The sequence below is a fragment of the Amia ocellicauda genome, chromosome 15 (genome assembly GCF_036373705.1).
Source record: "Amia ocellicauda isolate fAmiCal2 chromosome 15, fAmiCal2.hap1, whole genome shotgun sequence".
In the NCBI taxonomy this organism is placed as follows: Eukaryota; Metazoa; Chordata; class Actinopteri; order Amiiformes; family Amiidae; genus Amia; species Amia ocellicauda.
In genome coordinates, this window is record NC_089864.1 from 15,525,728 (window position 1) to 15,537,065 (window position 11,338).

General features: G+C 34.3%; 1 protein-coding gene across 2 annotated transcripts; it reads left to right on the forward strand.

Moving 5' to 3' along the window:
• Positions 1-2,998: 2,998 nt before the first annotated feature.
• On the forward strand, positions 2,999-11,092 carry tmem19 (transmembrane protein 19). Of its 2 annotated transcripts, none has more exons than XM_066723885.1 (7): positions 2,999-3,179; positions 3,944-4,097; positions 4,376-4,489; positions 5,631-5,768; positions 5,970-6,224; positions 7,877-8,086; positions 8,671-11,092. In XM_066723885.1, the coding sequence occupies exons 2-7, from the start codon at positions 3,965-3,967 to the stop codon at positions 8,832-8,834; spliced, it is 1,014 nt and encodes a 337-aa protein (XP_066579982.1). In that variant the 5' UTR covers positions 2,999-3,179; positions 3,944-3,964; the 3' UTR covers positions 8,835-11,092. The 2 variants fall into 2 exon arrangements, with proteins under 2 accessions (XP_066579982.1, XP_066579983.1); XM_066723886.1 differs by having other exon boundaries at positions 3,944-4,085.
• The last annotated feature ends 246 nt before the right edge of the window (positions 11,093-11,338 follow it).

An 11,338-nucleotide genomic window follows, 5' to 3' on the forward strand; every position in this document is an offset into this window, starting at 1 on the left:
TCAAAGCTTTATATTTACATATGTACATATAGACGAAGGCATAATTAATAAAACCAGTAATCTAATTAAAACATATGTTATGTTTTCATTGTGAAGTACATTCAGATGGAAATACTTATAGATAAATACTTATACTTAATAGATTCCCTAATTACCATAAACTTTAATCTACAGCAACACAAGAACTGAATTACAAAGTGATTACCAGGCAGCGGAAGTTTTTGTTATGGTAATTCGTTGTACATTCAACAGATTACATACAGATAAAATATAAAGATTTTGTCAGGGTTTGTGAAAAACAATCCTATTTAAATGCATCAACATTTCAGATTGTAACACAAAATGTGACAAAGTCCAATGGGGGTGAAAACTTCCTATAGACACTCTATATTGTCTTGTAAATGCCATATCGTGCTGTTTGTATATCTTGTTATATCATTGTAACAACACATCTGTTTGCTACTACTAACAACTGTGTGTGTGTGTGTTTGTGCGTATCCCTCTGTCTGCTCTCTGGTGACAAGGATATCCCATATCCAGCCCAAATTCTTACACTACACTACTGTTATAGGGGAAAAGTGTTGCAGCCTGAAATCGCTTTTATGATTATATTGCCACTAAAACATTGTTCTGTGGTCTGTTTGTCAGCATCTTGGTGTATGTCAGTCAGTCAGTCATTGTATGTGTCAGATTCTGGTTTGCTATGTATGATTTTCAATTTCATTACACATTTGTAATCTCTCAGCCTAAAAATTGTAGGAGGAGTTTGTGATTGTTGGAATAATAATAATAATAATAATAATAATAATAATAATAATAATAATAATAATAATAATAATGATCATGTGAAATTAAATATATCTATATTGGCGATTGACCATTCCATATTATTATTAGTAGTTGTAGTAGTAAATAATAATAAATATTATTATAATAATCCTGCATTTATAAACTATGTATATGTACATGCATATGTATTCATAAGTATTTTTGTGTTATACCAGAATGATTGTGTAATACAGCGTTTGCATAAATACAGCACAGAATCCATTATACAGGTAGGTTACTTTATATTGAAGTAAACTGATTCAGAAAATGTAATTAAAAAACAGAAACGTCTGAAGATACCAACTATATTACTTACTAACACATTTAAATATATAGAATCCAAATATTTCGATGTTGATACACATCTCTAAGAAAATCAGGGAAAGCAGTTGTTATAAGCCAAGTTAAGTAGTATATCCATGGTGATGTAAATTCATTGTGAAGTGTTGCTTGTGTAACATAACACCTAAAGCCTGTGATGTTATTTTCTGCTCATGAATGTTTCATAGTAAAGTAAAATGTGACTATTGTATTCATTCATTTGACTTGTCTGATAGCATAATATGATCAACCATCTTCTCCATTACACACGCACATTCATAAAGCAGATATTTATTTTGAAGGCAAAAGCAGACAAACATCTTTCTATATGTCTTCAGTTGTAAAAGAAAAGGCATCACAGGCGTGAAACAAATGTTCACACCACAAACCAGTTTAATTTCACCATGCAAAATGGATAACATTTATTGTACTTATCTGTTTTTTTCTTAATTTTCTTAATGTATTTATTTTTGGTAAGGTGCACATACTATGTTAAATTAATGTATCAGAATGTACACAATCAAATAGGTTTTTCAAAGATCGGTATTCTATTGAATGAAAATGAACCTGGAGTGTAAATGTGAAGAAAAAACTGAGGAAGAGATTACTAAAATTAGAATGTATGTACCTTATATATTTACGTCAGTATTGCAAGGTCACATAATGAAACCAATTGACTCAGATTCAAACTGTTTTCACCCATATGTGCAAGCCTGTGGATTCTTAAATCTGAATGCCAAGGTTATTTGAAATGGTTTTAGGTTCAGAACGTCAGAAGTCACACGCTGGTAGAACCGAACTGAGTACTTAACATCCAACAGTGTCAGCTTTTCAAAAACTGAACTGAAGTTCATTATCAAGGGATATATATTTCTTTTGGTCCATTTTCCCTTCGTGATTGTATCAAGTTTCTCTCAAGAGGTAGGAATTAGGTTAATTTGCTTTGTTTGACTGATTTGTTTGTTGATGTTCATTGAGTTTATTAGACTGAAAGTCAATGCACACTTCTTTCCTCCTTTTCCTTGATGTTGCATTGTTTAGTTTATGTGTAAGTATCTCCTTGGATTATTTAACCAAAACATTAAACTGTAATTGAAATAAAATATTATGTTTTGACTATTTTCTAAGTAGGTTAAACCTTAAGTAAACATTGTATTATTATAATTAAAATAGATAAGATTAAGAACCTTGATTTTATGTTTAATCAAAATGTGTGAAAATAATAATTATTCTGGACAAAGACATTAAGATTGGACAGCTCATTTGTTAATATTATCAATGACGAAACAAAGTCTAAATAGAAAGGTGAGAGAATATAGTTTTCTAATATACACTATAATTTTGTCTCACATATGTTACAGTAATTTAATACAAGTCATGTTTTAGTCAAACATCAAAAATTTGAGTTAAATTTGACTTGATTGTATTTGTTGACAGATGAATGATTTTGAACAAAGTTATTTTTTTTGCTATTAAACATCCCATTGTATCTATTTGAAGTCCAATCACATCACGTTTTGTGGTCACAACTTGGAAAAATATTCTTTCAATCAAAGGATAAGTGTAACCAAAAAGGCAATGAAACATTCTTTACATCATGCTTAAATCTCTGCGCATATTTAACATTCGTTATCCATTAGTCTGTCTTAAAGTATTTTTAATATAACTATACATTACACATTTAGGGTACTCCTTTAAAAAGCAGACTATACATTCTTGCGTGTAAACGTCACATGTGCTGCTTTCCATCGTATGCGGAGAAGACAGAATCACAGAACAAAGCGTTGATTGGCTGAAACCCAGAGATCAGCGAACCAATCAACTTCAAGAGGCGGGGGGCGGATAGCGGAAGTGGATATTTTTACTGATAAGCCAGCTTCCTCTGTATCAGCAATGCGGGATGATTAGTAACCCATAAACTTCACACTGAACATCCACATTTACAGTCTTTTCTAATCGAGACTGAAGTGCAATTTCTTCGCAATGGGAATTTCCAGAAAAAGAAAACGTTATGGCTTCGGCCCAAGCAGGTGCATGTTTGTGACTTCCTCAGGCCGGTGTCGTTTCATTAGCAATGTGTTTTCTTGTGAAAAAATCATATTTCATGTTGCGTGTTAACGTTATATGTAGTGTGTGTGTGTTTATACATATATATCTATAGTCGTATCGAGAGTCGAGATTGAGATTTGTAACATGCATTTGTAATAATTAGCCTAAATATTTTAGCATGTTAACTGATTTTGGAACACGTGTACTATAATTGTATTCATGTATTTAGTATTATTGATTGAGGTGTCTAAATAGACATTCAGGAATGCTGCTGCTTATTCAAGTTTTGCAAACCACATTACTCTCAATCTGTTCATCCATTTACAGTGGAAATCAGCCAACGTTATTCAGATCCCCTTTCAACGTTTTAACTATTATTATTATTATTATTATTATTATTATTATTATTATTATTATTACATTGTTTAAGTATGTACTTTATTACACGTGTATTACATAACTCATGTATAGTGTACGTATGCAGTTCAACACCAGACACAAAATGGGTCATGCGCAGTCTGACAGACCTGGCTCTGTGCAGAAAGCAGATTTTACACCTGAGTTGTGGAAATGTTTGTACAACTGGACGATTTAATTACGTTTGATTTGAGTGGATGTCTGATGTAGATTATACATGTAATCATTTATTTTCCCAGTGTTGTCATCTTAGTTAATTAATAGCACAATTATTAAAGTAATTATATTAACGATGCATTCATTATCCTGAGGTTTTTATCTTTTTCAGGTATCCTTGTCAATTATAATAATGATCCAATTTGAAGATGACATATTGTTAAAAGAATATTTCAAGATGATGTCTGATATGATAGTTTTGTGTATGACATTGGCAATCTCTTTGTCATTCTGGATCATTTCCATGACTGCAAGTACGTACTATGGTGAGTTTAACTGAAATACTGATGTCCAATTTAAATGTATTAAATTCTATAAATGCAAAAGTATTTAGAATTTGAACAAAAAGCCTGAGTACTTCATTTTCATTCCATATTTATAATATATATCTCTACATGCCTTTATAAAGTAATCCATAATTTAGTACATGTTTAAAAAACAGGAATCCAGAGTCTTTTTATTACATACGTTAACACACACACACACACACACACACACACACACACATATAATTAAAATGTATTTATTTATATTTATTTCCTAGGTACGTTACACCCAGTTTCTCCATGGCGCTGGTTGTTTTCGATATTGGTTCCCTTATGTCTAACGTCACGAGCTTTGAAAAGGAAAAGTCTTGACCACAGTGGAGCACTGGGAGGTAAATTTCACATATTGCATTGCTTGTAATTTCTTTCTTTATGTTTTTGAAAACGCATCTCCTTTTTGGTCTTTCTTTTTAGGGACATAGTGATGGTAGTCTTCATGGTGTGGGTATTGGGGTTGGGGTTTCCAGATTGCAGATCTATAAAGGAAATCTTAAATAATTGCAGTCATTGTGGATTTTATGTTATCTTCAAATTGTACAGGAATACAGCTCTATGTGAATGGAAATATAATGAAGAGATCTGTTCTGCTTTTCTTGGGGACTGCTATGTGTAATCCAGTTATTAGAATATAACCAGCAACGCATTCTTCACAACAAAGTACTCGCAAGCACATCCGATTGTTAAATCATCAGACGCCACATTGTCTATGGTTTGGTCCTTCCGGTTCTTAATCAGAGGCATGAAATGCGATGAGCTAAAAGAGAGAAAATTGATTTCTGCCCCCCGCCCCCATTACGTTACTGGGTAAAAACACATGATTAGTATGTGAGAACCTAATCCTTACATCTACAGTCCGAAACTCAAGTAACAAATACGAGACAATTCTGTTGGGCCGTACTTAGCTGAGCTGTCAAGTAAGACTCAGCTTCGAGTCCCAATAGGTTACCCAATGCCTGATATCTATGGCTCTGTGATGCCTTTTTAAGTTTAAGTCCCTGACCAAGAGCACTATCAGCATTTTCTGCCTTCTCTCATTCTCTGCTAACTGTATAAGAAGCTGCTCCAACCAGTGCCACTTTGCTTGTGCCATATGTTACTTATATACTGTAGAATGCAAATATTTTGTATATTGCTTATTTGAACAATTGTAAATGTTCCTTTGGTTTGTAAGATATATACATTTCAATTAAAAACCTGTAAATCAATATTAACACCAACAACTTAGTCCAAGTTGGTATACAGATGCAGCAACAATTGATACTGACGTATTAGGCTATTATATCAGGTGTTAATCACAGGGACATCAAACTGTTTAACATTAATATCTTTATTAATGCAATATTTGAATGGTTTTCTATAGTTTATAAGAGGGAGGGTGTACTTTTAAAAGTTTACTTTGACAATTGTGATCTTTTAGGAGTATTTCAATTAAACAATTTTCTGTCGTTTGTGATCGTGTGTGCTCATTTTCAGGATTGGTAGTTGGATTCATTCTAACGATGGCCAACATGAGCTTCTTCGCTTCTCTGCTGGCGTTTTTCATAACTTCCTCCAGACTGACAAAGTGGAAGGGTGAAATTAAGAAGCGGATAGATGCTGATTATAAAGAAGGTAAAAATATCTGTTTTACTAAAGCACAAAGCATGTACATTCTTGGGAGTCTTGAAGACTGTAGGTCGCTGGCTTCCTTGGTTAATGCATATATGATGTCTGCAACCTCTTACTGTGTAATCTACCCACCCCTGTGTGTTTTTCTTGGAAACTAAAACCTGCTCAATCAGTGTTTCAGTCGGGTCTGTGTCTGTGCTGCAGGTGGCCAGAGGAACTGGGTGCAAGTGTTCTGCAATGGAGGAGTCCCTACAGAGCTGGCTCTCCTCTACATGATTGAGGCAGGCCCAGGGGAGATTCCCGTGGACTTTGGGAAGCAGTACAGTGCCACCTGGATGTGCCTGTCTCTTTTGGGCGCCTTGGCTTGCAGTACTGGGGACACATGGGCATCTGAAGTTGGACCTGTTATCAGTACGAGTTCTCCAAGGTTAATCACAACATGGAAAGAAGTCCCAGTGGGTAAGACCAGCGATTTTCATGTGTACGCTAGTGTCATAAACCACTGAGGAGGTGCTTTTCTAATCCTAACCCTCTCTCCACATAAGATCATTACTTATGTGAGACTCACTCTGGCCACAACTGATTAAAATGCATTATTCACAAAGTGTGTTTAAGAAAGTCTGTGTGGAGGCTATGGATTCTCAGTGTAGCTTTAGGTCAGGGGTTGCCAATGTCTGGCTATGGGGGGCCACATTCCGGAGGTTGCATGGGATGGGGGGGCCGCAGTAGAAAATGAAAACGAAATGTGTCCCAAATCATACCGTTTTATTTCCTATACATTTCTGTTAGGGAACATTTATTAACTTTAATTGTTGTTTTATTATTTTCCCCCAAATTACATGTCCAATTTGTAACAGAAAATGTTCAGAAAGTGTACAAATATAGTAAAGGTTCAGAAAAGGGGTGGTTGAAGTTTGGCTTTGGGGGGGCCGCACCACCATCATCGAGGGCCGCACTTTGGGAACCCCTGCTTTAGACCTTGCGACAGATTTTCTTAGACTGTTGGGTCAAAAGTTTCAGCTTTAGGGACCAAGAATGACTGTGCAGGATTTGAGTAACAACCACAATTAACTTGTGTAAAGTAGGCCAATGGTTAACATTATCTCGATACTTTCAGAAAAAAAGCATATCAGATCTGAATTATGTAGTGCGTAACAGGTTTTTTTTAATGAATCATAATGTTATGGTCCGAGCACAAACAAAATCATTATAAAAGACTATGAATGCATTGTAAGAACAAACTGGAGTTCAGACGTATTGGAGGAACACACGTGTGCTTCCATTGAATTGCACCAGCATGTGACAGCAGGGACTGGGTTTGGTTAATAATCGACTGTGATTCATAGGAGGAGCACTTCAAACAAACCCAAGGGATTGAAACCTTAATATATTGGTAATCAAAAGGTGAAATGACATGGAGCAAAGCAATGATCAGTTGTATTGATGTTATTTTCATTAGGATTTCTATACACATACAGAAAGTAGACTTAGAATTGAATGGAATTTTGTTGAAATGCCTTTGCTTTAAGACACGCTTTAAAGAGAACCATGAAGAGAATTCAGGGATTTTCACTCAATTTTCAACAGTACAACACATGATTATCTGCTGATTGCTATTGTGTGCTTGGCTGCTTTCAGACAGGAGGGGGTTTTAAAGAAGCAGTCGTGATCTGTTTGAATTTTAAAGGGTCTTATAAAACTTCAATGGATTGAATAAACTCCCACTTTCCTCGTTTTTTTGCAATTTGCATTATACAGCATTTCTCTGTTTATCTCTGGTTTTAATTAGAATTCCCCCTCATAGTGTATATAGCACATTGAGCCACAGTAGTTGATACAGTTGTATATGAAAATGTCTACCATGGTTGCAAAATACAAAATGTTGTGAAAGTGGAGCTCTGATATTAGACGCGATTATCTTTATTATGTCAGAAATCAGACTAAACCCTTTCCATTAGAAAACCCAGTCTGCAATGTGACTTCCTCAAGGCAGAAGCTGTGATCTAGAAGTTGAAGTTGTAAATTAAATCTGATTAAACTGACATGAAGTGATGCTTTTCCCTATATGAAACATGAATAATCTGAAATAAACTTTCTTGTACACTCCATAGGTACTAATGGGGGTGTGACTACAGTGGGCCTCATAGCCAGTTTCCTGGGAGGAATGGTAGTTGGTCTGGCATACTTCATCACACAGTTGCTGTTTGTGAAAGATCTGAACCTGGCGGCTCCACAGTGGCCTGTTGTTGTGTACGGCGCTGCAGCAGGCCTGTTGGGTTCATTGCTGGATTCGTACCTGGGAGCAACGATGCAATATTCAGGTGAGCACACTGGCTGTATAATAAATGTAGACCGAGATGTGTAGGGATTCTCTAGCTTAAAAAATGTTTACAAAGCATAAACTACAACATGAACACAAACGTTTATTTTGTTTTGTTTTGATAACTGAATATTTAACTTAGCCCTAACACCCTTTTTATTTACAGAGAAAATCACAACTGTGGGAAATTACCCTGAACTTTGAAACCTAAAACCCAATACCTGTCTTTAAACGTGATGAGTGCATAGTGATATTGGGGGGGAGGAATGTAGATTTCGGTCAGTTTCTAGAATTGACATTATTTTGATCAATTTCAATTTGTGCAAAAATGCTTTAAAAATATAATGAATGCTTCTATACTGGAGATACCTGTATGATTATGTACAACTTATAATTTTAATGAATCTGTTTAATTTAGATTGACTCATACATTTTCATCAATGTACTTTAGTTAATCTTTTCATGTTGCCAATGTTTACAGTTTTCCTTCTCTTATGTACAAATCTGTCCAACTCCAAGCAGGACATGGTGAGGAAGCTGTATTGCAGTGAACTCTGCATGCTAATGGATATGCTTGTCTTTCAGGTTATGATGAAAGCATTGGAAAGGTTGTGAACTATGAAACAAACTCATCCAAACGGATATGTGGGAAACCTATCTTGGACAACAATGCTGTGAATCTCTTTTCCTCCATCTTAATTGCCTTGGTGCTGCCTGGAGTCGCCTGGGGATTCTGGCCAAGGCCGTAGAGTTGGCATGGATGGTTATAACAGGGAATGAGTGTGAGAGCTTGCAGCCCTCTTACTGCACTATCTCTTGCTTTATTGTGGCTTAACTGATAACTGTGACTGAAGTCTTATTAAAAAGAACAAAAGGTACAAATTTAAGGTCACCCCTTCAAGGCAATGTGTAAAACCACCACAAAGCAGGGAGACCCATAGGATCCTGAACAACAGAATGCTGGTAAACCTACAAAATGCACAGCATTGTAGTGTTGCCTGCCTTATATTATGCCATCTAATCCCAGAAGCCCCCCATTTTGTAAGTCAACGTAAACATCGTTATTTAGGTCTTATTATTTGCAGTAGATTACTGGTTTACAATAAGACCAATCATAAAGTGTCAAAGTTTAATAATGGACAATCGTGCTTTAATTAAAAAAAGCAACCTGATTAGGACTTACACAATATATACACTATTCAAATTAATAATCAGCTGGTTTATAAAGTAAATATTTTATGGTTGTATGGTCTAGTTTAGTTTTTGTGTTCATCCATGTTTTTTGTGGGTTCTGTATAGTTAAAATTTACTATGTGGTTTAATCCAACTAGAATTTCAACATATTCTACATTCCAGAAATCTCATACATCTTAATTTTCCATACCTACAGTAAATTACATGCCCTGTGACATGCAAAGAATATATAAATATATATATCACTGGAGAAGTGGTGCTGCCTATCATCTTGCTGAAAAATAGAGCAACTCCAGTACTTATTGCTTCTGTCATTGTTTGTTACACTTGATGCTTAAAATGCTTGATTCAAAATAAATTTGGAGACGTAATCTTAAAACAGCAAAGAGAATCATTAAAAAAAACAGGAGTGAAACACTTACTGACACAAAATATGCTTTCTTTCAGTGTAATTCAGTTCAGAAAGGTCTGTCTTTAACAGCAGTCATGTGCAACATACTGGACATATTTGCATTTTCAATGTTATAGTGACCAACGTGTAGTTGTGGAATTCCTTCTCCTTTTTGAGGTTGTTTAATTCAAACGTCAATATGCAATTGTTCCAGGTGCCGTAAGTAGATGCCAAGTATTTACAGTTTTATTTCTATAAAATAAAAACATTAATTAACAGGAGGGTTTCTGTATTAAATATCTGCTGCCATGCTGCATTTTTTAGAACTGGTTTTCATTCAAATCTGTTGTGCTTTTCCATTTTCTTCATATAAAATTTGTATTAAGTGTACAGAAAGCAATGTTAACCACCTTCATGAAATGGAAAGGAAAGAAATCACATTTACTAATGAGAGAATTTGTGTACACTAAGGGGTAGCCTATAAAAACTTTTTCTATAATTACTATTATTAATACTAATACATTTATAATACCATAGCTGTAGTTTTAATAAACAGTTGCACACCAGTAATATTTGACTGCTGCTTACACAACATTAAATGGGCTCATATAATGTTTCATTTAGTCTTAATTTGTATTTGTATGTGCTCTGTGTGATTTCTACATTATTTGCTATTTGTATGACATTTCAAAACGCTTTGCACAGGTTATTAGAAGATAACAAGCAAATTAGCCACACAAAACCAAAAAGCCCTTGCCTGTTGGTTAGGCATGGTGGTGCAGCACTGATATGCATCTCTCTCTAATTTCTCATTCAGTTCTTGTATTTTGTTTTTTAAAGTTTTCAGTAAAGATAATTTTAGTCAGCATAGGGTGAAACAAAGAAATGCAGGTAAATTATGAAAGAAAAATGTGGAAATGCAAAATTGTTAGACATTTCTCATAAAATAGAAAGAGAGTCATGAATGAGGTCACTTGAATGATTTTAACTACATTATTGACTATAATTATATTTCACAAATTACACATATGTAAGTATATAAGTAGATTAATTTTATTATGAAGAGTGATTTATGAATAACATTTTATTGTAGTTTATTTTTATTATTGTTGTTTTGGTTGTTATTTTGTAAAACATTTAATGCTTTGTTTTATTTAATGAGAAAGAATAACAAATCTTCACAGTTTAGGGTTCTATATTTCATTGTTATGGCACAAGCTATATAATCTAGTGTGTAGAACCAGCTTTAAAGCTTTGGAATTGGACATTTTGTTGTTTAGCTTAGGAGTATACTTAGCTACATGCAAACTAATAAAATAAATCTTTACATCGGTCCATTTTACAGTTTAACAATCTGTAATGTTTTATGCTGATTAATTAATCCACAAGCATTGTAGTGAATTAAAGATTTCTTAACAAACAGTTTTGCTCTTTGTTCTTGAACCTAAGTATGCCAAGTTATTTTTTTTGAAAGTCACAATAAATAATGTGACTGTTCTTTTATATTCCATTCTTGCTTACAGACTGAGAAAGTATATAACAGCCACAGCAATGAATCTTGATAGTCTCTATATTTTAGCATTATATTTTTGTAGTGAAGAAGAACCTAAAGCTTAAACAAGTTGTGCTGTAAATGATATACTTTCTTAACCTGGATTTTCTTGCTTT